The 25,564-nt window shown below is 36.9% G+C and overlaps 5 protein-coding genes and 1 long non-coding RNA gene across 7 annotated transcripts; 1 reads left to right on the top strand and 5 right to left on the bottom strand.

Moving 5' to 3' along the window:
• The first annotated feature begins 1,066 nt into the window (after window positions 1-1,066).
• Window positions 1,067-3,483, top strand: LOC109155804 (ubiquitin-conjugating enzyme E2 28-like). The gene is made up of 5 exons (XM_019303459.1): window positions 1,067-1,176; window positions 1,305-1,416; window positions 1,756-1,883; window positions 2,521-2,625; window positions 3,177-3,483. Exons 2-5 carry the CDS (start codon window positions 1,347-1,349, stop codon window positions 3,318-3,320), a joined length of 447 nt encoding a protein of 148 aa, XP_019159004.1. The 5' UTR covers window positions 1,067-1,176; window positions 1,305-1,346; the 3' UTR covers window positions 3,321-3,483.
• Window positions 3,484-3,772: 289 nt separating this feature from the next.
• Window positions 3,773-5,267, bottom strand: LOC109155807. The gene is made up of 2 exons (XR_002049931.1): window positions 5,039-5,267; window positions 3,773-4,107 (listed from the first exon to the last, which is right to left on the bottom strand). It is a non-coding gene; the product is annotated as an uncharacterized LOC109155807 (long non-coding RNA).
• A 2,613-nt stretch (window positions 5,268-7,880) lies between these two features.
• On the bottom strand, window positions 7,881-11,424 carry LOC109155802 (UV radiation resistance associated protein-like). The gene is made up of 7 exons (XM_019303457.1): window positions 11,191-11,424; window positions 10,933-11,110; window positions 10,246-10,452; window positions 9,614-9,803; window positions 9,280-9,428; window positions 8,521-8,748; window positions 7,881-8,162 (listed from the first exon to the last, which is right to left on the bottom strand). The coding sequence occupies exons 1-7, from the start codon at window positions 11,205-11,207 to the stop codon at window positions 8,046-8,048; spliced, it is 1,086 nt and encodes a 361-aa protein (XP_019159002.1). The 5' UTR covers window positions 11,208-11,424; the 3' UTR covers window positions 7,881-8,045.
• A 608-nt stretch (window positions 11,425-12,032) lies between these two features.
• LOC109155796 (translocase of chloroplast 159, chloroplastic-like) lies at window positions 12,033-15,266 on the bottom strand. 2 transcript variants are annotated; one of them, XM_019303450.1, is made up of 3 exons: window positions 15,087-15,266; window positions 14,332-15,055; window positions 12,033-14,262 (listed from the first exon to the last, which is right to left on the bottom strand). In XM_019303450.1, the coding sequence occupies exons 2-3, from the start codon at window positions 15,037-15,039 to the stop codon at window positions 12,148-12,150; spliced, it is 2,823 nt and encodes a 940-aa protein (XP_019158995.1). In that variant the 5' UTR covers window positions 15,040-15,055; window positions 15,087-15,266; the 3' UTR covers window positions 12,033-12,147. The 2 variants fall into 2 exon arrangements, with proteins under 2 accessions (XP_019158995.1, XP_019158994.1); XM_019303449.1 differs by having other exon boundaries at window positions 12,033-15,055.
• Window positions 15,267-16,041: 775 nt separating this feature from the next.
• LOC109155800 (pectinesterase-like) lies at window positions 16,042-17,830 on the bottom strand. Its single transcript, XM_019303454.1, has one exon. The coding sequence runs from the start codon at window positions 17,786-17,788 to the stop codon at window positions 16,115-16,117; it is 1,674 nt and encodes a 557-aa protein (XP_019158999.1). The 5' UTR covers window positions 17,789-17,830; the 3' UTR covers window positions 16,042-16,114.
• Window positions 17,831-18,294: 464 nt separating this feature from the next.
• On the bottom strand, window positions 18,295-24,899 carry LOC109155797 (probable acyl-CoA dehydrogenase IBR3). Its single transcript, XM_019303451.1, has 17 exons — window positions 24,765-24,899; window positions 24,457-24,591; window positions 24,237-24,377; window positions 23,955-24,086; window positions 23,544-23,729; window positions 23,281-23,358; window positions 23,036-23,155; window positions 22,757-22,855; window positions 22,232-22,349; window positions 21,085-21,347; window positions 20,710-20,904; window positions 20,257-20,399; window positions 19,694-19,778; window positions 19,393-19,602; window positions 18,928-19,080; window positions 18,727-18,831; window positions 18,295-18,639 (listed from the first exon to the last, which is right to left on the bottom strand). Exons 1-17 carry the CDS (start codon window positions 24,897-24,899, stop codon window positions 18,448-18,450), a joined length of 2,490 nt encoding a protein of 829 aa, XP_019158996.1. The 3' UTR covers window positions 18,295-18,447.
• Window positions 24,900-25,564: the final 665 nt, after the last annotated feature.

Genomic DNA, 25,564 nt, shown 5'->3' with positions numbered 1-25,564 from the left:
TTTGATAAAAGTGAAATTAATATGGGTACGCGCGTTTTGGATTGATTATTAGCTGCTTGATCGATCGAACCCGGTTATCCCGAAATTTTTCCCCACAAAGAGAGCTCATTTGCCACTTGAGCTACCCTGTTGGGTTATTTATACTAAATATATGTGAACAATATATAAATGCATTAGAATGTGCATTTTGCATTTTCATTCGTTGCCATGTTTATTATCTGGAGCAGATGGACAGGCTTCTATATGTATAATATATTGGTGAAGGAAGCTTGAAAACTCTGCTGCTAACTCTAGTGGTATTTATGCACTTAATTGATTGCATTCTATATAGTAGATCAGATCAAGTGTGTGTGTGCGTTCTATATATCACATGCATTTTCAAAGAGCTTAGTAGTAGATCAGATCAAGTGCAAGTTGAAGTTGAAGTTGAAGTTGCAGGAGATTGAGACTGCAGAACAATAAGCTAAGCAAGAACATCATATACATCTGGATTGGAAGATCGAGATAACTTTAGCTAAGATCATCGATATGATGACAAGAGGTCGATAGTACAACTAAGTCCTTGATTGATGCTAGCTAGCTCTTATAACTGATGCGGCAATGATAGCCTAGCTTGCAATTCTCTTCTTTTAGACAATTAAATTAAGTTGGGTGATTTGTTATTTGTTTGACGGATGTGTTTTTTGTGCTCTCCATCTCTAAATTCTTAAACTGATGAGATTAGATAGTAGCAACTGTTGATATATCGTACTGTGTTAGCTTTACTTTCTAAATATTTATTGCAGAATTTATTTATTTTTTACTCAATGGTAATGAGTGATTGATTGATTAATTGATTGATAATAGTGATAACAAGCAAAAGACGTGAATCACGTAATTTTACATTTCATCTAAAAGATGAATATATTTTAAGATAAAAGTGAATGTTCTGACAAAAATAATCCAGTATAAATACTTGAAACATAATTTTTATATTAAAGGTCATGAGTTATTTAGTGTTTGGAGGATTTCAGTTCTCTTGTCAACCAAAAAACACATAAAAATGAATGGTTATTAAAGAAAATACAAATAAAAATAAGAAAGTCATATTAATGGCCAACTGCCAGGCCAGTCAAAGAGGAAGAGGAAACAACGCAGTGAATCATTCCATTTTTTTGGTCTCGAATCTATCGTCAGGTTGGTCTGTGTAGATATTCTTGTGCAAGTTCGAATTGTTTGACTTTTTTTCTTCTTTTTTTTTTTCCGATGTTATCTGATCTAGGTTTTCATTTTTGTCATGTATTTATATATATAATAACCATCAGATCGGAGCTGATCTCTTGGATTCCTAGGAGCCTTTTTGAACGATGGCTTCGAAACGGATCTTGAAGGAGCTCAAGGATCTTCAGAAAGATCCTCCTACCTCATGTAGCGCTGGTATGCTCCTATTCATCTATGTGTTTCTCTAAAAATGTAATTTTTTTTGTTTAATTTTTAGCTTTCGTGCTTCCTTGCAAGAATCGATTTTTGGATGGTCTGTGGTTCCGTTAGCTGGCTAGTTGTTGTACTGAGATCATATTCGTGTGCATTTTAGTGTCCCTCAGGAATAGTGCTTCATGGTTTATAGTTAGTGTTTTGTATCATTTTTTCATGATATATATAAACAAGTGGTTGTGCAGAATGCTTTAATCTAGAGGATTGCTAATATATGTTGAACTTACCTTCCTTAAGAAGAGAAGATGATAACATCTTCCATTTGTGTTACCTGTTGAACAGGACTTGTCGGCGAGGACATGTTTCACTGGCAAGCAACTATAATGGGTCCCCCAGATAGTCCATATGCAGGGGGGTTGTTTCTGGTTACTATTCATTTCCCCCCTGATTATCCATTTAAGCCTCCAAAGGTAACAACTTTTGGTCTCTGCTGTTTTGCATTACCATTCTCTTGTTTGTTTGCTTTGCTATTTTAAAAAGTAGAAAATTCACTCTGTGGTTATGTGATGATTTTTCAGTTTGGAAAACTACCCTGCCTGGTGAGACCCCCTGGCTTTATATTGTTATTATTGCCATGGCCTAATTGTTCCTATTTCTTAGTACTGAAACTGTACAGTGGTTGTGTATGAATGAGTTACTTACTTAAGGAACAGGGATAAGGAAAATAAAATAAATTAAAAAGGATTTTTTAGATCATTATCCATGTGAAACCCGTTTAATCTGCCTTCCCCACCATGGGCGTACTATCAGATGTTTGTTGCAATGGAAAGGGGTAGAATGTCTTTGGTAGTTCCTTGGAGGAAACTCAAGCATGAAAGTGTCTCTGAGATCAAATTTCCATCAATATGAAATCAAAATCTACTATAAGATGTTTGTTGTAACTTGGAATTGGAATGCTCTGAATGTGTGATGTATTTTTACTTGGAAGATGAGTGCCTGCCCCTTCTTTTTCCTAATAAAAATTGCACTTTTATTACTTTATATATTTTGGTGCTTCTTGCAGATTTCAATTATGTATTCGTAAATGTAATGTTACATCTGCTTCAGGTTGCTTTTAGGACAAAGGTATTCCACCCTAATATTAACAGCAATGGTAGCATTTGCCTTGATATCTTGAAGGAGCAATGGAGCCCTGCGCTAACTATTTCCAAGGTTTTGAGATTGCAGTTTGCTTACTATGTTGCCAAGAATTATTGCAACACATCATGGCAATTGAAATTAAATTTCCCGTGTCTGAAATCACCTCCCTAACTTATAAAATGATAATAACAATTTAAAAAGAAAAACGAGCCACCCCCTAAACCTTTTTATTAGCTTTTGGGTGTCTTCCTCCAGTCAATTGCTCCTCTTTTTTTCAGTTCATCTTCTCCCGTTTTATGTTTCTCTATCTCATCATAGGCACTCATCAAGTGTAATTGAATGATCTGAAAGAGCACTTAAAGAGTAGAATCAAGGTTTTTCCAATAGTAATCTTGTTTGAAACAGCACTATAGCATCAAGGGTTTTGCACAAGATTTTTGCATCTTGTAGACTTGGACCCAAAGCTTAATAAAATAATAATCACTGGTTCTGGTTTGAATCATTCATTATTCACTTTTGGTGTGCTTGATTCTTGAATAATTCAAGTTTGTTAATTTCCTGTACATGATAAATTCCTGAATCCCGTTTCTTAAGGTGGGGAAGGTTCTTTACATTTCTTTCAGGTGTTGCTTTCGATCTGTTCGCTTTTAACAGATGCAAACCCTGATGATCCATTGGTCCCAGAGATTGCCCACATGTACAAGACAGATAGAGCAAAGTATGAAGCAACTGCCAGGAGCTGGGCCCAGAAGTATGCAGCGGGTTGACAGGACCAGACTGACAATTGCATTATATTATGTAAAGTTACAAATTTGTCTGTCCTCCTAGTAACTGTTGCAGCAATCAACAAGTGTAAAATGGTGCTAACTATACTCAAGTGTGTGTAATTTTTAGTTTGGATTGTGTTAGTTAATTTGTCAGGGTTGTGCTCTCTTAGGGGTTGTGCAATTGCTCTTTATAGTAAGTACTCTGTAATGGAAAATGATTGTGATTATGAAAAATTGACATAAAAATTTTTAAAGCATGTTCCAAAGGCAATTAAGTATAACTTGTGAGTTTTCATAAACCCAAACAAGTCATCGTGTGGGAAAGTTTGGCATTGTACTAACAAGGTATATAGACGATGAATAGAAGAATACGGAGTATTATTTATGGTTTAAGGAATGGAGGGGAGAAAGCTTCAGACAAAAAATATGTGAATTTATTTATTTATTTATAATATAATAATAGGAATAAGAGGGATATAAACCGCCAAGCAATCCACGTCATAGAGCCACTAAGTATTACAATAAACTGAAGAACATCAGCCTAAGCAAAAGCAGGCATTATCAAGTCATCAACTCATTTGAAGTATATCTTATTGAGAGAGATGAGCATTAAGCCCAACTCCAATGCAAAAGTTTGGACTAACACAAAATACATGGAGAAACCCTCAATCCAGTTGAAGATCAGATCATCAAATAAAGCCGAAACCAAATCCCTTACTACTTTCTTTTCCTACTTGCTTGAAGCCAGTGTCTCTGAGTTTCTTGGCTTCGGCTTAATGGCTGGATCCTGTAAATTTGGCCAGCAAATGAACATTAGTTTCTGTTGTACACACTAAATAGAGATAAGCAAAACATGCAACAAGCAATGTATCCCAAGATGAAATAATGACCCCTATCTAAGCCAGTATGTCCCAATAGCAATTAGCAAGGCTGAATATATGTAACTAACTATCTTTAAACCCTGGTGATACCATTCCACAATAGGTAGTAGGACCAAGCTCCAAAATGCAGGCAGCTTATGGGCAATAATGAATACATAGATGGTTCTTTTCCCAAACTAATCTAAAGATTAAAATGCTATGAAGAATGAATAACTAGACAAAAAACAACTCTGCAAGACAACTAAATTATCAAGAATTGAAAGTAATGGGTACTCATTTGCAGTACTGAGTAAAGAGAGAGAGAGACATTTCCTGAGCAATCCTAATAAAAACTAATGGGATATTTAAATGAAAAACAACATTAGGGAAAATATAATCATTCCATCCTATCAAATATGCCTTCCATTCACCATCACCAAAACGGGAAGAATAGGACCAGAAACAACATTGAGTTCGACATACAGCTCACAGGGAAACAACAGAACCTTATCAAACAATTTCTATGAATTAAGGCGGCAATTAAGGAAAGAAAATGGCTAATGGTTGAACATGTGCCCGACCTTTTGCCGGTAAATGGATTAATCAATTAAAGTAGGCAAAAGTGTTAAATAATTACAGATGCAAACACAAATCAATCCCAAAGCAATCAAATAAAACTGGAATTTCAGACAAGATGAAGGGAAAAAGTCACAATCCTTGCTATATATCGGCGATCCATCAAAACGAAATAAGAACCTACATGAGATTGATATCATCATACACATAAGCATGTATTTTGAATACCGTAAATCAATACGAGGAATAAGAAAACTGAGGAATCGAAAAAAAGGGAGTTACACTTTGGGAGAAGATAAGGTGTCCCACGACGACGGCGCCGACGACCGCGCCGACGATAGACGTTGGGCCAGTTAGCAGACTCCACTTTCTGTATATCATCTTCGATTCTTCTTCTTCTCTCTCTGTGTCTCTCTGCGAGTCGATTCTGGAGGAATGCGATGACTAAGGGAAGGGGAGGGGAGTTGAATGAAACCAGATCTTAGGAACCTCTCTGTACGACTGGACCTAACCAAACACTTAGCCCGAGTAAATAGGCCAGTCCAGGCCCAGCCCATTAATATTATTATTATTATTATTATTATTATTATTATTATTATTATTATTATTATTATTATTATTATATTACAGTACGGATTACGGAGTATTATATTATATTATATTGTCTGATGTTGAACCAAAAATAGGAACAACTTTTTGAATTACAAAAACAACATAAAGCTCTAACACACAACTTCGTTCCTAGTTAGGAATTTGTAATGGGAGGGAGGGAGGAGGGAGGCTAGGACCAAAATTCACTTGGATTATAATCAGTGAAGGGTGGACCAATCTAAATAATATGTGAGTTAGAAGTCGAGTGACATTAAATTCTGTGTTTAGCAAAAATTGGGAATAATAATCATTTTAGACTAGTAATAATGACAACTACGATAGAAGTACATAGATTTTGATATTGATGTTAGAGACATAATAAAAAATGATGTTAAGCATCTCTGAATGAGTTTTGAAGCCATTTAAATGTACAAGAGCCATGGTCCGGGAGTTATGAGAAGTGGTGCATAAAATTTACTTTGAAATTTTGGATGTGTTGTTGTTATGAAAATAGAACACCCTCTTAGTTTTACTATGAGAATAGAAGAACAAGAGGGACCTTATATGCTATATGTTTGGTATTTGTCCATAGTAAGGTTTAAACTATCATGAAAATGAAATTCAAGTTTGTTATGAATTATGACTATGAGAATTGTTATTGATGCATATCCCACCTGTTAACATCTTGTCAAGATTCAACCAATTCCGAATCATTTCCTCTATTTACTTTTTTTTTTTTTTTTTTTTTTTAAATTGCTGTTTTATTGCTTACATGTTTACTTCTTGTCACTACCCTTAGGATCATATCACCACTTATTTCAATTGGGCTTAGCTTTTACATGACTAGTGTTTGACTTGAATCCTGCTCTTTGGCCTTCACCCACACACTACCCTTAGAGAACAACCTCTTGTGAACACAAGTCACCCACACACTACCCTTAGAGAACAACAACCTCTTGTGAACGCAAGTCACACCATACTAGCAAATTATTATGTGGACTGATGTAGCAAAAATAAGATGTGAGCTCGGGTGTGTTATATCGTCCTCAGGGGATTGGGGGATATGGCACGCAATATGCAATCACAATAAACTAGGCACTAGCATATGGAAATCAACAAGAAGCTAAGTAAACTACAAGGTTAAGAAAATGATAAGACTAACACATATACACAAAGATAAACACAAAATAAAGAAATAGGACTCAAGTTAGGGAGCATTATCATCTAAATACTTTAACAACCTAAGGGATTAGGGAGAACAAGTAACCAAGGAATCAAGCCGGAATGCACGTAGGTATCCTAGTCTACGAACCATTCTCATGATTAATAAACAAGGAATCACCCCACCTTCGTGGTGAATCAATTCCAAGTCCATCAAGCACACAAAGCATCTAAAGCCCCCAATTTCTCATATTTTCGTAGGAAGAAATCGGGTCTATGCAAGGGGTGGCTTGGATTCATCACCCAACTCTCGTTGAGGCAAGGAATCCTCCAAAAACAAGCTAATGAATGTGTACATCAAACATTAACAAGATGTAAATACAAAACCTTCACAAACACATGAACCCTAAGTTGGAGTTCTTCCCCTTTTTGCAATAATCACAAATCAAGCATCAAGATAGATAATACAACCCTAACTCAAGTCCATAAACTAACTACTCATGATTCAATAGCATAAAGAACACAAAAACATAAATGTAAAACATAAACATTGCAAGATAAAGAGATAAAAGGGAAAAGAAAACTTCACTAAGAAATAGATGGTGAATCTTGGAATCCAAGTGTTGAATTCTTGATTACAAGCTTGAAAAATGTTAAGAAACCTAAATCTAAACCTAATCTAACACTACAATATAAAAGGAAGTGAAAGAGAGAAGCTAGGGCTCAACCATGGGTCAAAACCGAGTTGAAATGACCCAAAAACGCGCCTAAATAGAGCAGAGCACAGTGGGACGCCCTCAGGGATGGGCATACGCCAGGCAGTACCATTTTGGGTGCATTTCCAGTGAACACTGGAATGGTCGTACTGGCATGCGTACGGGCGTACGACAGGGCGTACGCCACCTGCTTCTTTTTTCAGATCTTGGATGGACTGATGGATGGGCGTACGGTACTCTTGAAATTCCTAAATGCATTCCAAACTCTTTGATTGATCTCTTGGTCCAAGAATTGTTAGGATCTTTCAAAAAATCATTGAATTTCTCACTTGTTGTGAATGATTGCACCTTGAAATAAAACCAACATAACTTAATCACATTTCACACAAGTTTGTAAACAATTCACAAATAAAATGGGTTCAAGAAGGGGTAAAAATATAGACAAAAACGCACTTATCATGGACCCAAGGTGGAACCGGGTTCAAAAATTCACAATTTATATACTGAATGTTTACAATTTTATATACTAAATATCCACAATTTGAATTATGAACATTCAGTATGTAAACTGTGAACATTCATTATATAAATTGTGTATTTTGACCCGAGTCCACCTTACAAGGTGAACCGGGTCCATGGCATAACTATTTGCACTATACTCAAGTGGGTTACTGCAATAAAAACCAGTAATAAATCTGTCTGGTTACATGTAACAACTCAGGGAAAGAAAGGTCCATTCCTTTGAAAATTGGCACCTATACCTATTCAAAATACATCAACATATTCAGACTTTTACAATTAATCCTGGAATCACTCCTCCCTCATGTATCTATGTACTTCGGAGACAAAATGGTCCTCACAAGTTCTTTTAAATTCGCAAGTACATGACGTGGCCCTAAACTTGTCACGCCAATATAATTCACCAGCTGCTCTAGATCCTACAATCCGGACAAAAACAAAAATGTCAAATAATTTCAAGTCTTACTACAATAAGACACCATTTTTAAGCGCTATCAGAAGAAAACAATCAGGCTAAAAGATACTACTCAGCAAGTATATTACTCATTCCGTCTACCACACCACATATCCAAATGCAAACTTTCTCTATAAGTTGAGCAAAATGAAAATTTCACACTTTTGTAAGTGTCAACAAATTATATAGCTAGACAACTCCAAGGGGCATGCTATTAGCTCTCTCACCCAACAAAACGGCATACGCTTCAAATTTACTTTTCTAGACTTTTTCATAAGCAATTAGACATAAAGAAAACACAAGTACATGAAGATGAAGTTAACCTTATTTAGCAAGAACACAGCATAAGCTGCTCTTGTTGAATCTTGCCCTTCTAAAAACAGAGGAAATTCCATCTGATTTGAATTTGAGGTGACTGATGAATTCGATGCCATATCAGATGATGAAGGCTCAACCGAAGGTGCATAATCACGAATATATGATCGAGAACCTCCTAACCGCAAAGGATAGCGAAGAGGAACTTGTAAATAGGAAGCAATAAGTAAAACAGCCTGTGATAAGATCATTCAACAAAATCAATAAGTACAGCGCAAAAGCAGAGATAAGACAGATCAAAGAAAGAGAACTTCACTATGACAGAGAAGTACTACCTCTGTCTCATTTACTTGTCATGCTTATTATTCATTGGTCAAGCCAACTCTTTCTTCTTAACTTTTTTTTTTTTTTTAGTATTTTAAAATTATTTTAATTTGATTTTTCTTGTTTAATAGTACTATTAATGTAGTTTCTAAATATATAAATTTTACACTCTAATAATAAACTTAATATTATGAAAAATTAAATTAATAATAACTTCAATCAAGCCTTATTAACCGTACCAGACATAAAATGGGACGGACGGAGGGAGTAAAAGGTTATGGTTGGTTGTCGGAAGATTTTATAAGATATTAAATCCAAACAGGCCACCATTTTTAGTAAACAACAAAACAGCTGATTCTTGCCAAAAGAAAAAAGGAAAAAAAAAAAAAAAAAGAAAAAAGGAACAGCTATTTATTAAATATGAGAAAAGAGAAAGAACACACATGTGCAACATGTCCTAGAGCAGTTGCAGACCTCTGAACCGCCTTCTTATCAGTGAAAAGACCCATCTTTGTAAAAGGAACCATAGTAAGATGTAGACCCGCAATTGTTAGGGGTCCTTGATCAACACCTTTTTCTCTGGTAGAATCACCTTAAAAGCAAAAATAGAGTTAAAACTTCAACACGAGGTAATGACAGCCAAATTATTCAGAACTAAAACAAACAGCATCCAATAGACAGCAGGAAAAACATGCAGCATCCAATAGACAGAGAAGGCAAAACATGCAGCATCCAACAAACAGACAATAACCAGTAGGTTATCATAAGATTTAATACCTGATTTGATAGCACCGGCAAATGATCCAAATTCTTGTTCTGGTGAATAACCAATCACTGTCTTCACAGGATAAAGCACTTGAACTTGTGATACCATATACTGTTCTCTCAACCTCAGCAATCTCTGCAATCTCTTCAAGTATTTGAGATAGCCATAACTAGTTCCCCCAGCAAGTGATCTACTCACATCCTGTACCAAGGTATAAACAAAATTTCTCACCTTTCTTAAAGGAAGAATAAGAGAAGCAAATACCAATCCTAAATTACTGACAATCAAAATATAAAGCTTTTCTCTGTTCAAATGAAAACAAAAAAAAAAAAAAAAAAAAAAAAAAAAAAAAAGTGGACCTCCATGAGCCATTAAAAATGCTAGCAGATTTTGACACAGGCAAACAAGGGAGAAGAAAATAAAAACATAGTATTAAAATGTCACATACTACATATTTGTTAGCCTTTTTTTTCCTTTATTGCTCAAAAATTGATTTCTTAGTAAAAAGAGTACTATATTCCAATTTTGAATTGTCATGAGGAAGATAACTAGTGCCAAATCACAATAGGTGTAACATGGAAGCAGTGATCCAGTAATGCATTAAGTTAAACTTAAAACTTGAAAAATATACAAGTTATGACACCTGCAAGTGATTGCGAGCTAAAGAAAGAGCATTTCCAGCAACCGACAGAGACCTGATCTCATTACTAAGTTGCTCCTCTCGCTTCTGGACTTTCTCTTTCAAAACCTTTGAATCCATTGACATGTTTCCCATTACAAACTTTCGAGATTCCAATTTTTCTCTCATCTCGTCAAGCTCATTTGAACGGTTCAACGACTCTTCTTCCACCTGGAGACCATGATACAGAAGCCAAACTTCTTATTAAGGTTTCTTTAATTATCCTTGATGATAAGTGAAGCCAATAGACCTTATTACATTATTTTGTCAGTCTCCACCCACAATTGCAGTCTAGCTAAAACACCCCTTGCTTGAGAAACTATTTCTTATTGTACTTAAGTTTCCGTCCTGGCAGCTCTAATAAAAGGCATAACATCACATTGCTTTTAATTATCAAGTCTTCTGTTAAACTCCTGATTAGCTTAACAGACTGTAAAGAACAATTCACTGTCAAATAGCTTACTTGAACCCAATAAAATCCAATGATATCTCAATTTATGAGGAGTTTCAGTAATTGTTCATTTGTTTGATCATTTTTCTATCAACCAAAAAAAAAAAAGTTGTTTCGATCGGGTTGTTTGGACGCTCAGAGGAACTAAAAGGGAGATAATGTGAAAAACTAGGCTTATATATTGTTTTTAAAAGGCTTACCTGTATGCTGGAGTGGAGCTTTTGGCAAAAGAATTGCTTCTTCTGATTGGCTTCATTGACGGCAGAGGTGAGACTGCAGAGGCGAGCCAGCTGTTGCTGGTAATCTTCCCAGTGTATGACCTTAGCGTTTTGGCCTAAGCATTGTTGTTTCTGACCGTGCGATGAAGCAACGGCTTTGCTGGATTTCATTTAGAAATGAAATTAAGTACCTGATCAGGAATTCCGATGATGTTCCAAGTGCAAGCGCGAGTGGAGTACCTCTTCAACATCGTCATCGGAGAATTAGGGTTGCAACAACCATTACCTCCTCATCGGGAGATATATTTTGAAGGAGTGCGCGCGTGGGAGGATTCCGTCTGCTCTTGCCTCCCTCTGGGGACGGGACGGGTTCCAATCTCACCTTACTAACTTAGCTTAACCAAAGGCGTAACTGCTCTGTTTCTTCTTGCCTACATTGTGTTACAGTTGTTTTAGTTCTTGTTGGCATTTTTCCGCAACAATATACGGAGTAAAATACAATAATTTCTATTTTTGGTCCTTAATAAGTTAACTTTTTCCATTATTATTATTTTAAATAAATGGTATCCTTACCTCTCTCCATTAAAATCATTTTGATATTTTCTCTTCTCCTATTTAATTTTGAGAAAAAAGATATTTTATTTTTCAATTATGAGCTTTACCGAGACTCCTTGATTGTAACAAAATGAGCCCATATATTATTTATACTTATCCATACAAAATAATTTTAAATAAAATAATTAATTAAAAAAAATGACCGCAAATAACAAAATAATTTTAAATAAAATAATTAATTAAAAAAAATGACCGCAAATGAATCGTCTCAATGGCCGAAGACGAACGGGACTTTCGCCGCTTCGTCTCCATGGCCAGGAGACGAAGGTCGTCTCCAGCCGTCCTTTTTTTTTTTTTTTTAAACATGGACCTAATTACATTGTTTTTTAATTCGATAGCCTAATTACATTTTGGTGTGCAATTGGGTGACCTATTTAACCCTTATTCCTTGGATATTTACTCACTTATTTTTGTTACTATTGAACATAAATATTCTTGGGTCCTGTAATTTTTTGTGGTCTGATATAGTAAGTTAAAATATAAAGGTGTTTTCTCAAAAATAAATAAAGGTGTAAAATTAATCAAAAACAGACCCTGGCCGGCTGGCCACATCTTTAACATATAACAACACCATTACAACTACTACAACTCCTGAGGATAGATCTTCCTTATTATGTCTTTCACTACTGTTATTATTATACATAGTATACCAATCTGACTATAATCCGAGCTGCTTGTCCTGATGCATATCCCACCATTTAGCTTCTTGTTCATCTCCGCCCTAACGCCTACTTTACACCTTCTTCCCCATATAAGGGTAGGTTGATCATATCCATAATCACAGTCCCATCCACGCAACTTGAAAATAGGTCCAGTATGAATTCTGCTTGATGATTCACCCTCATTTTCATCTTCTTTGCCTGAATTAGACAAATATGCTGGCTTACTATTACTGTCTGAGTCCACATCCTCACCTTCACAGTTTGGATGAACATTGTATTGGAGTACAGAAGATAGGAAATATGTAAGAGGAGGCCAACACATTTCAAAGTCAGGGTCCAAAGGATCCCTACTTAATTCTGACACAATCTTCATTGAGTAACACAAGACCAGTAGCTGAGATCTCCAATTTTCTCTGTGTCCATTTCCGTTTCTCATACATAAAGACTGGTTTTCTACCAGAGATATTGGATTCATCAAACCAGCATTCATTATATGCAAATCACCAACAGAATGTTTAATCAACTCCTGAATAGCATGCAATCTCTGAGCCACAAACATTTCATAGCTTAAGGGTTTCCCAGTTGATCCATCAGGAGGACTTGAAGCTGCATGGGTCAGGGTAACAATGGTTTTCTCCCATATTGATGGACCAAGATATGTGGTGATGGATTTCAACAATGGCAAATCACAAAGATCTCTAGTTTGTGTATCCAGACGATCAACGTAAAGGATAACATCTGGAGGGCATCTTTTCATGGCCTTCTTTATAGACAGCAGCACTTTGCGGTTATATATTTGTTCTGCGATGGAAGATCTGAGACCGGGAGTGTCCAAGACTCTAACTATGACTCCCTCCAATGTCCCAACCATCTCCTTCACAGTGGTTGTGGCAGGTTTAAATGCATCAGTCACTGCTTTGTCTTCATGGAAAATGGAATTTATAGTAGCACTCTTGCCAACTCCAGTTTTCCCAATAACCAAGACATTCAAAGACAAGTTCAGGTTGTTCCTACCATCTGATTCAAACTGCAGTGCTTCTGTTTGAGCAAATGGCTTCCCTGTAGCAAGTGCTAGACAACTAAAAACCTGTGCAGCTATGGAATCTTCAGGAGGCTGATTTAGTCTGTGGATTAGATGCAAAAATTTTAAGCGCAACTGCTGTATCTTCTCAAGTCTACTCCTTTCTGCTTCACTTAAGATTCCTTGTGCTTTATGTTCAACTGAATGATCTGAAGGAGCAGAAATATTAGAATCCTTCAGTTGGGAAACAATCCCCGAAGGTTCAAGTGTGGATCCTAATCCAGCAGTTTCAAATGTTTCTTTCTCTTTGTTTTCTTCAATTGTGTCCACCTCTCCATTTGAGTCTGTAATAACTTCACCATCTATATTCTGCACATGATCCAGGCAGCTGAACCGATAGTCTGATTGATCGATGGTTTCCTTCACTCCAGAATCTTCAAAGGTCAATCCATCATCGTTGTTGAATGAAAATGAATTTTCCTCATCTTCCACTGATTTGAATGCACAATTATCATCTTTATTATTATTTATCTGTAACTCTGGAAGGGAATTGATTGCCATAGATTGAGAAATGTTGGAATCTCTTGACAACTCATCTCCTTCTGCAAGTCCATGAGTTGTATCCACTTCAGTGCCACTCAGGGGAAATAACTGATCCTGGGCTGCTGATATTTGAACATTTTCTGCACCATCACTGCTCTTAACTTCATCACCCTTAATGATTTCTTGCTTGACTATGCTGTCTTGGATCTCATTCTTAGCTATTTGAGTGAGACAAGCAGTTTCTCCAACCTGTAAGTTACTTTTGGCAATCCCCATTCCGAAGAAATTAAACTCCTTAGGTTCTGCTTCAATTACCCACTTAAAAACAACAGGAAGTTTAGAATCAATATCCAAGTTCACAAACTCTCTATCTTCTTCTAATTGCATGCCAGTGGATTCCAGCTGCTCTTTACTTGTCACCCTACATTCTACTTTTATCTCTTCAACATCACAATCTGGCACTGAATCAGGAACAGTGCAGTGAGCAATAATTTGGTGTTGGACATAATCAGAAACCAAACTCTTCGTTTTACCACTCAACACTGAATCTACTACAACAACCTGTTTTTCTTGGGCATTCTCATCTTCCACCCCACCTTCATCCACTACAACATCTGGTTCAATTGCATTCTCATTGCATTCTAACTCCTCACCTTCGACATTGAGGACTCTAACTTTAGGTGCACTTCCTCCTATCCTCTCTAACACTGTAGTATAAGTTGGAACTCTAACAGAGCGGTCAGAGCCAGAGAAACCATCATTGAAATCTTCCATTACTACACTACCTTCGGAATCATCATCATTGTCCACTGACAACAAGGCAATCGGTATACCTTGTCTAAAACCACTATGTCCCACATTTCCAACATCTGGGCCAGTTAAAGAAGATATATAATCATCATCAAATTCATCGAGATTACTCTTTACTTCAACACTTTCACCCTCTGAGTATTCCACAGAAGGCCTATAATCAAAGTGGTTAAGGGTTTGGTCATTTGGGCCTGGTTCTCGGTCAGAGTAATCCATCTCAGAATTAGAGTCAAAACCATCCTCACCGCTAATAGAAGCTTCAGAAGCAGACCTAGTGTAAGCATCAGAAATGCTACTGTTGTTTTCGCCATTACTAAGAGATGAGGAAGAATACTCGAAATCATCGGAATCATCAATAGTGAGAGGAGCTCGTATACCTGTGAAAGGAGGCTGTGATGAAGGGGTCACCTGTGCTGTCCCTGTGGTTGTGGAGTCCATAGTACTGTGCGTGTTTGAGCTTCTTTTTTTTTTTTTTTTTTTTTTTTTGAACTTGCTATAGCAAATAATGAGAAATGAGGCTTCTTCGGTTTGTGCAGCAGTAGGGAAATGGGGGAGGAAGAATTGAAGTTTTTAGGGTTTTCCTGGAACAACAATTTGTTGTGTTGTTTTTGAGGCTGTGGTGATATTGTCGCAGCTACCGTAGTATATATTTGTTGGTCTTATCTGTAAATCTGTAATGGTTGGAGAATGTGACGCTTCACCTTTGGATTCGCTAGTTTGGGGCTATCTTCTTTTTGGATGGTTTTTTTATTTGTCTTTACTAAAAACAAGAGATTTATTTATTAAAGAAAGAAAAAAAGAAATGATGAGCGATCGAACCTCAAACGCGACAAGTCGAATCAGCCATCAGTCATATATAAAAGTTAACGGAGGTGTTTGGCAAATGCTCTTAGCTGATGATTGGATTAGTAAGTAAGTTTGATTAATTGACAATATTAATTGATTGTAAAAGAAAGATTTGATAAATTAATTGTTAGTTGATATCTGATTATATACAAAATGATTTTTGTCAAAAAATTTGTCGAAAAACTACTTTTAGCAATTTTTTGAATTTTAGCATTTTGAAGCAATAAATTGTTACAAAAAAATAATTAATCAAGCACTCATATGGATTGTTTAACCAAGTCAAACTATATAAAGCACTAGCCAAGCCTGAATTGATGGATATGAGTTATAGTTTACGGTACTCATACCCATCTAAAGTTATGAGTTATAATTGTAGTGATGTGGTTCATTATCGCTTCCACTACTACAAAATTAGATTTCTTGTAATCAATTAGTTTACATTGAATCAATGTTAAATTACATTTATATCTAACAATCTTATCTAAAACAATTAACCTAGCTAGCTAATTTAACATCGTCATCAATTAATCTCATGATATCATATCTTAGATGGATCACATTCTAAAATTAAAAACTATATGTTAGGGGTTGAAATTGAATTGATGAGATGATGGGCTTAATTAATTAACCTAACCTGCATGCATGCATATATATATTCTATATATTATCATATCCCAGAATTGTAGGGGATACCGGTGGGCTTGATCCAGGCATCTCCCTTAAGGAAGACTCCGGCAGTAAATCGTTTAGCAACCTCGGGTGTAATGCGCTTCTGGTAACCCTTCCAGTTGACCCTGGCGTTGGTTTTAGCGCCGGGGCCCCTGTTCTGGTACTCCGCATACCAGCAAGTGTTGAGTCCAAAGTTTCCCATCCAGGGAGCCCACCCCGTAGGGTGAATGAAGGCGTCGATGTAAGATTTCATGATAATTGTTCTGGAGTACTCCTTCCAAGGGCGGCCCAAGTAGACGGTGACGGGTGGCTTGACGGTTTTGAGAGCTGCCTCCGGGAGGAACTCCGAATTCTGGATGACAATGGCGCCAACTCCACGGTGGTCCTGCCTACCCTGGGCGGTGATCATGCAGGCCTGGCTTCCCAAGGGCTTCCTCACGATCATTCTGCAGTTCTGAAACACGGCGGCGGCATCTCCAAAGATGAAGTCAATGGTGCCGGTGATGGTGCAGTTGCGGAAGTATTGCCTGTAGGAGTGGGTGTAGAGGGAGTCTTGGTACCCATCTATGCGGCAGTTGTAGAAGATGGCGTCGTCAGCCGAGACGCGGAGGGCGACGGCCTGGTGCTTAACGGCTCCCGCCGAGTTCTCGATTCCGATATCTCGTGCCATGAAACCATCTCCTTGGATAGCAACTGTGGCGGTCTTGAATGTGGCTGTGCCGTCTATAAAATTCAAGCCGCCTGTGATCTTGGTCTTTGTGGGACCATCTCCCACGAATACTACTTTATTCATCTTTCTAGGAACCGTCACTTGTTCCTTGTAAATGCCGGCCTTGATTTTGATGACGTAAATGACGTTGTTCGTGGGGGGGATTGCACTAATAGCGCTTTTTATGGTCTTAAATCTGCCGCTTCCGTCCTTAGCAACCACTGCTTTGGGTTTGAGCTGGAGGAGGAGGAGGAGTCTGCTTCTGCGCCGCTCCTCCTCTTCCTCCTCCTCCTCAAGTAGCCGCCTTTTCTTCTTCATTTCCAATCCCGGGATATCCAGGGTTTGGAGGACTTCGCTGAACTGGGTAACCATGGCGAGGCCGTTGCTGGTGAGCTCCCCCGTGAAGTTGAGAAGTTTCTTCATTTTCTCGCCGGTATCACCGGTTGTGTTCTGGAAGGCATCTAAACATGTCTGCTGGTTAGTAATGGCACCACTGAGCCAAACCTTCACGTCGTCCGAGTACTCTTTCATCCTCTCCATGCCGAATCCCTCCACCTTATCCAAAGACCTCCTCATATCGTCCATGGAGTCGTTCAGGACTTGTTTGCATACATCTAGAGCTCCGGAGGTACGGGGGTCCTTACTGGCTTTCTTCAATAAAGGCGAATGAGAGATGACATCGCTAAGGTTCTTCATGGCCGCGTCGAAAGCCACCTTTATAAGCTCTTTAGGGTTGCTCGTGTTCTTTGCGTTAGAAAGGCTAGTCTCGCATGTGTCCTTGTAATCGGTGGTGGCGCAAATCGCGTGAGCCGATTTGGTTGAGGTTGTAAGTTGTTGCTGGCCCTCCGAAGACCCACCGCCATTCTTACTCACGGATACGGTGGCAGCCACCGCGCAGGCCACCAAAAGAACACCGGCAACGCTAGCAATCGCCGCGTTTTTTTTACTTCCAGGGTCAGACATGTTTTTTTTTTTTTTTTTTTTTAAAAAAAATTTCGTGCATAAAGAAAAGAAAAGAAAAATTATATTTATATTTATTTATGATTTTTATAAGCCCGTAGGCTGTGACGGATGATTGAAACATGAAAGGAGGCAAAGCCATTTATTTATATGACGCAAAAGAAATGTGGATTGGTGAATTTGTTTCGAGGAATTTGAGGTTGAGAGGCAATAGGTACTTATGTAGTACAGCAAATATACCAAGATTTTCTCTTCGCCAGTAAATAAAATGGCACCACAGGTGACAGATATGTGATCGATGTTGAACTGGTCAGCTGAATTTAATTTTGAGGGAGGGAGAATTTCAGGTCAATCGTTTCATTTTTCATGTTAATAATTTACTTACTTTTAATTGCCAGTGGTTGTTACAAGACAAGCTGCAGCTATGCTAACTGCTAAGCTATCTGTCGTTTTCTATTCTCTTGTTCTGACTTCTGAGTACAGTTTATGTAATTTGCAAGCTATTACCATTTCGTTCTTTTTCGAATTCTTATTACTCCGCCAGCCGGATCATATGTCCAAATTACAAAGTGCAATCCAAATTTATTTCCTTAATCAAAGAAACTAACATTATTTATTTATTTATTGATTGTGTCTTCTTCAGGATTGAGGATTGAGGATGATCAGAGTTTGGGTCTCCGTAACTCTAAGTTTGCAATGGTCCCCAAGTGCACTTCATCTGGACCATCTGCTATTCTCAACGTCCTGGCTGTAGCCCAGAGATGTGCTAGAACAGTGTCCCCTGATAACCCAGCTGCTCCATGCACTTGCATTGCCATGTCAATTACTTTCAGTGCCATATCTGGAGCTGCTACCTACATTCACATCAATTTCTTTCTTACTTCACCTACCATAACATGTTATCAAAAACTCCTCCTAAATACAATACAATACAATACTACCTTTGCCATTGCTATGGTACCACGAGCCTTTTTGTTCCCTAACCGATCAAGCTGGTCTGCAGCTTCCAGAACTAGCAATCTCGTTTTCTCCACTTCTATTCGGCACTACAAACATCACATCAAAAAAAACACATTTCAATCATCAACACTTTTTTTTTTATCCAGTCAATTGCTCTTCTTTTTAACCAGTCACCAACATACTCTGGCAACATCAGAACGGAATGAACCATGCTCAGCAATAAACTTTCCAAAAGCTCTTCTCTCACTAGCCCTCTGAACCATCATCCGCATACCACGTTCAGCTGCACCTATTAACCTCATGCAATGATGCAGCCTTCCAGGACCCAACCTACCCTGTAAGCAAATGCCAAATGGAAACGTGAAACACTGTTACACACATCCTGTGTTGACAAATTTTCAAAATGCTTTCCTGTGTAAAACATGTCCAGAGGAAGTATCAATCTGGGATTCAATAAAATATATATATATTTTTTTTTAAAAAAAAAAAACTGAAATTTGGTAGATCCAATTTTAGGTATGCAAAAAAGAATTAGTCTTCCACTAGATGGAATTGGTCTTGCACTTTTGACAGTACAGCTAGAATAGAAATTTAAGCTAGAGCTCAGAATAACTATTTGAACTCCTCAAGAGAATTGTTATCTTTACCTGTGCAATCTCAAACCCACGCCCCTCTCCAAGAAGAATGTTCTTCTCTGAGACACACACATTCTCAAACACTATTTCTGCATGCCCATGTGGTGCATCATCAAAACCAAACACTGTCAGTGGTCGCTTTATCTTTATACCTGGGGAGTTTATATCTACTAAAATCATGGATTGCTGCTTATGCATCGGAGCTGTTGGATCAGTTTTCCCCTGCAAGTGGATTAAATAAGCAGCAGCTGCCTTAAATTTTAAATCAGAGACAAAGGATTTCTCATGTTAATCAATTAAAAAGACAACTAACCATAACAATGAGAAGTTTGCACCTAGGATCCATGGCACCACTAGTCCACCATTTCTTTCCATTGATGATATATGAATCCCCAAGCCTATACAAAGCATACTTTTTCACATAAAGGAATCCATAAAACCACAACTAATTCTACATTTAAAAGTCAAAATGCTGGCAGTAGCCACAGAATAATTAGAACAACAAAATTTTCTTAATGTCTCATCCAAGGCTCTTTTAGCATTTAAAAGTGTAAAATCAAATTCAAAAGGCATCCGAACTTCTTAGATACAAATTTTCTTTTCACCGAAATCTTGACTTTTCCCTTTTCTGTTCTGCTATTATATTTCCAAGGCACAAACTATAAAACTTCTTTGATGATTGATGATTCTGAAGCAACCAAACTTAGCTCACAATTACAAGGGATGACAGTAAATTTTATCGCCACAGTGAATTATTATCAAAATTAAGCAACAAAAATTTTGCTTTTCTTTTAAAGGTGGGATTTTCACAGGTGGTAAAAATACTTTCCGAAATGAATTCTAACCATTGCTATATCGGCATAGTATCACTTTTACCTTTTTATGGAGCACTCTATATTGGTTGCATCTGAGGATGCAACTTGTGGTTCTGTCATCGCAAAGCCAGATCGTATCTTTCCCTCAAGCAAGGGAACAAGCCATTCCCTCATCTGTTCTGCATTCCCATATCGAAGTAATACCTAAAAACAATGAAACATTGATATTTAGTAATTATTACAAAATAACATCTAAAGGTAAGCAGTCAGACATGGATTACATGAATGCAATACACTTTAAAATACAAACCATATTAGCATGAGTGGAATCAACATGTGTTCAATTATAGAACTTTAAATATACAGGAAATGATAATCTAAACAATCCTCAACAAATATTCTCCATAATAGCCAGATTTTCACAATGTTGATTGTTGATCAGAAAAATGAGTGTCTGCAGGCAAGGTGTCACATTCAAGCAGCACAAGATTTTTTTATCTTTTATTTCCTTTACCTCCATATTTCCAGTATCAGGTGCCCCACAGTTGAAAATCTGTGGTGCCCAAATAGAACGACCCATTATCTCACAGAGATACCCATATTCTAGATTGGAGAGTCCTGCACCCAATAAGCAATCATATTTGCTGTTTGATGTAGTGTCACTGCTTTCTCCAAAAAGAAGTTTTCTTGCTCGAGCTGCACTATCAAACTGCACAAGTACATGAGGACGATAGTCAAACATCAGAAAAGTTGTTTCACTCTTTACTACAGATTTTGCCAGGTAAGGTTATTAACTTGTGATGAATTCCCTTCTACTTAATTTTTTTAAATTAGTGTGTTGCTTGTTCCTTGCTGTATAAACAAGAAGGAACTGAAAAGAAATGCATACAGGTATAAACAAGTTCCAAAGGCCTTCTCTTTTTGCCAGCTCTTTTAACTTTTCCTCATCCGGGTGAATTGTCCAACGCATGGTAGACTGAGCAAGTTTGTAGAATTCATTTTCCCTTGGGTATACGTGATGCTCCATAAACTTGATCAATCTGTCTCTCAAATCTTGAATTTTTTTATTAGGCACAAATTTGGCTCCAATGGGGAAGACAAGATTTTGACTTTCATGACCAGATTGTTGCATTCCATCTGATGCAATTGTCCCTGAATAGTAGAAAGCATACCAGCATTTTAAAAAGTACACTTGAACAGTTAGACTTACACATAGAGAAAATCAAACCTGCTCCATCATTATCATCATGTACTTTGTAAAGTTACACGACGGTAGAAGTCGAAATGTGTTAGGTACCGTAACTAATGTTTGGGGTGTTCAACACATTTTCAAGGATATCATACAAAGGAGAAAGTCTGTTACTATGGCATACTAGTTACCTGAAAACGTGAAGACTTGCTTTATAAAAAAAAAAAAAAAAATTAAAAATAAAAATTGCAGCAAGTAAACTGAAATTCATTATTTTAGAAGTATTACAGCGTGCCAGAGATTTTTAAGCATTTGAAAAGCTGTTTTCTGGTTTATTCTAATAATCTCCTTGAAATAACTATGGAAATAAGCTCAAAAACAACTTTTTAAAAGCCATAAGCTCTTTCCCATAAGCCTATCTAAACACAATTTAAAATAATAATAATTTTTTAAAAAAATCATAAATGCTTATAGCCAGTAGATAAGCTGAAAATCAGCTCAACGAAACCAAGTCAAAGGATGGTTGAAACGATAAACTCACATAAACTATTTTGAGCTTATCGAAAATCACTTCAAGTTGTTTATTCAAACTGGCTTAAGGCATTACTCCTTCCAAATATAAGTGATTATCAATAAACAAATAAAACTATCCCAGCATATATATGCAATAAGGGGATTGAGGTACGCTTAACAAGGCAATACACTAAGACATGCACCAACATACATGAAGTATTGAAGCACACAACATACCTAGTGGTACTTAGTCATGCAAAACCTATATGAACTGTTGAAGCACACACCATTTCTTTAGTTGTATATGGAACGTAACAAGTAGAATCTTATTTACCAGCTGGGAAATGTGGCGGGAGAACAGATTGTCTTCCAATATATGACCATGCAGTTCTAATGAAAGAATTAGCCCTCTCTCCAGCAAGTCTGGCACGTTCACCCCCCGAAGCATTACCCTATAACTCACATACAGAATGATATACAGATCATTAAGCTTGTTGCATAACATATTTTTTAGACCAGATCAATCACATGAGATACTGTCTCAGTTTTATATTACTTGACCTACTTTCCAATTTAACCAATATCAAAACAAGACTAACATGATTTTCAAATTCATCAACTTTTTCCATTAAGTTATACACTTAGAACTGAAACAACATCTTGAATAGGCTTCCCTCAACTAGATCTATCATTATCTGACATCTACTTATTAACTACTTACTTTCTGCCACATCAAAATAATAATTTAACACTACTTCCAACTAATCCCTATACAATACATTAGAACTTCTTGTCTCGAACAATATCCCTAGGCCAATATACGATGGAGTATATAATAATTGTTGAAAAACAATATTACCATGATCCATCTGTTATGTACACCTGCATAGATTGATGCTCCACGAAATAATGAAAATGCAATGTAGAACTTCCACTGTGTAGCAGGCCACTGCCTTCCCTGATATAAATAATTGGGCAAATGCAATCACGTCAAAAGCTAACAAGATTGAAGGCTACTAATCAAGTACCACTCCATATAAATTGCCAAGAGCTAATGTGCTTCAATACGAAAAGAAATCAGCCAATCACAGTGGGTCGGGGAAAAGAAAAAAACTGTAATTATCAATATTGGACTTACAGCTGCTGAACAATAATCTGCCAGGTATTCCACTAGAGAAGGAATGCCCTCAGGGAAACTTCTAAGTTCAAAACCATCATTCTCTTCTAGATTAATTGATGCAATATTGACAATATAGTGCTGGCAAGGAAGATAATGCCATAAGCAACTTCAGAATGTTCCTCAATAGAATTTGCAATAATCTCATGAACTGAAAGTTCTAGTCAGACGTATAAACTAAACATATTGCAAATTGAAAGAAGTACCAAGCAGCTGTAAGCAACATCACACATCTGATTACCAAGAGTGGAAAGTTCCCAATCAAGAATCCCAATGACTTTGTCCTGAGGTTCAGAAGAAAAGTCAGTCACATTTTTAGGCAAGCCAAAGAAAACTTAATACAACCATTCTAATAGCTAATTCACACTTTATATTTCACTGAATAGAATGTGTACATTTAAGTTTATATCTGAGATCATATATTAATATTAGGGAAAATTTGAAACACAAAAGCTTTCAAGAATTGCACCTCTATGGGATGGAACACAATATTATCAATTCGAAAGTCACCATGGACAAGACCTGCTGTTGCCCCAGAAGAATCTTCCAGGGGAATGTGCTTCTGCAACCAATCAGCCAGTTCCAACATTTTCTGATTTCTCTCAGACTTACCCTCACCAGTGGATAAAAGATACTGTTTGGCCCACCTCTCAACCTAAAGTAGGTTTAATAATTAATTAGCCAATTTGAGCATATAATTTGGAAATAACTTTACTCAAAACTTCATAGCAAATAGAGCAAAGGCAAACAAGAAGGTACAACAAAACAAATTAATCAGAAGTGCCCAAAAGTAGGGGCAATTATTTGTTATCACAAGAAGAATATTTGCAAAAGTTATATATTGACAAATACGAAAAACTGTTAGCTAGAATTGGCACACCTGTCGCTTACAGTAGTTATTCCGCTTCCCATAATTGCCTAGACCAATAGCATCAACATCAACTGAATGAATTGAGGCCAAAGCTTGGGCAGTTGCATGATATATTGCCTTTCTTTGTTTAGGTGGTAGATCCTTATATCAAAAGATTAATGAAGCATTGGTCAAACACTAGAATAAATTAATCTACAAATGGTATGACTATAATGTTATCCATGTGCTAAAGTTAAATCAATCTTTGATAAGGAGGTCGAAAAAAGTATAAAAGAGTTCAATAGTTCATACTGGGAGCTTGGGGTCAATAAAAATGCGCCCTTCCAAATACTCCATTATGTAAAATGGTGTTCCAATCACACTTGAGTCCGTACACAAACAGAAAACTTTAGGGACTGGCACCAGTGTACAAGTACCCAATGCATGCAGGACCTGTCATGTTAAGCGATTAAGTTTCAAATAAAATAAAACAAAAAGAATGATACTCCTATTCTTTACAAGCACAAAGCACCTCATATTCTCTCTCAACAGCATGAGCAGATTGAAGCAGTTCACCAGGAGGTTTCTTTCGTAATACATATTTCTTCACTTCAGTTCCTGAATGGACCTCAACGAGAAATGTAGGATTTGATTGGCCATGCCCAAACTACGTCACAAATGAATACTACATTAGAACGCCCATTAAATTTGAAAATTGAAAATTGAAACACCCATGTAGTAACCAGTATGTGTTTAAGCAGTAAGTGGAAGAGCAATTAAATCCCTAAACTTGGTTGCTTAAGCAGTAATCGAGTTGCAGTTGAGCGAGAAGAAAAATACCTGAGAAACGGAGAATTGAGATGGAGAAGGAGGGAAGCCATCGACATGGGCAGACAAGTAGCGGAGGAGGGCTTCTGTGTTAAAGCTCTGAGCCGGATCGACTTGGCCAACGAGATCGGAAGTTCGATGTGCCATGTCTCGGATGAAAATACAATCTTCGGAGTTCACAACCCAAGTATAGAGATCAATAGTCGCTGCCCGGTTTTTTGTTTGTTTGTTTTTTTTAATGTATATGTATATATGTATATTTTACAAGTTGGGAATTAAATATGTTATCGTTTAGTCCATAGTAAATATCACTAAATCATTTTTGTATCAGCCAAATATGGTAGAAAAGCAAATTGTCAAAAAAGGCTTGTCTAATAATAATAATAATTATTATTATTATTATTTAATAATTTTTTTGACGAGCGAAAGTAATTCATTATCTCTAAAAATATTGTGATCAAATTGTATAATTATAAGAACATGACTGCTTGTGCTTTCTCTACCAAAAAAAAATTGACTGTTTGTACTCCAATAAGGTGAAAAAGTATATATGAACAAATACTATAAATTTAATTGAAAAAACTTTAATAAAGATCATATTTCACAACCAATCATTCATTTATTGCAATGTTAGGAACCACCTAGGGCGCGCGAACACTTAGGCGGGTGCGCGCCTAGGAGGCCGACTACCTAGCGTTTATGCGCAATTTTTGCAACACTGATTTATTGAAATTGTTCTAAAAATGAGAAGAGAACCGCATCTCTTCCAAAAATAACAAACAAGAAAATCCTATATTCTCAATTATATTTGA

The sequence above is a fragment of the Ipomoea nil genome, unplaced genomic scaffold (genome assembly GCF_001879475.1).
Source record: "Ipomoea nil cultivar Tokyo-kokei standard unplaced genomic scaffold, Asagao_1.1 scaffold2704, whole genome shotgun sequence".
Lineage (NCBI taxonomy): Eukaryota > Viridiplantae > Streptophyta > Magnoliopsida > Solanales > Convolvulaceae > Ipomoea > Ipomoea nil.
This window is presented reverse-complemented; position numbering and strand designations above follow the sequence as displayed.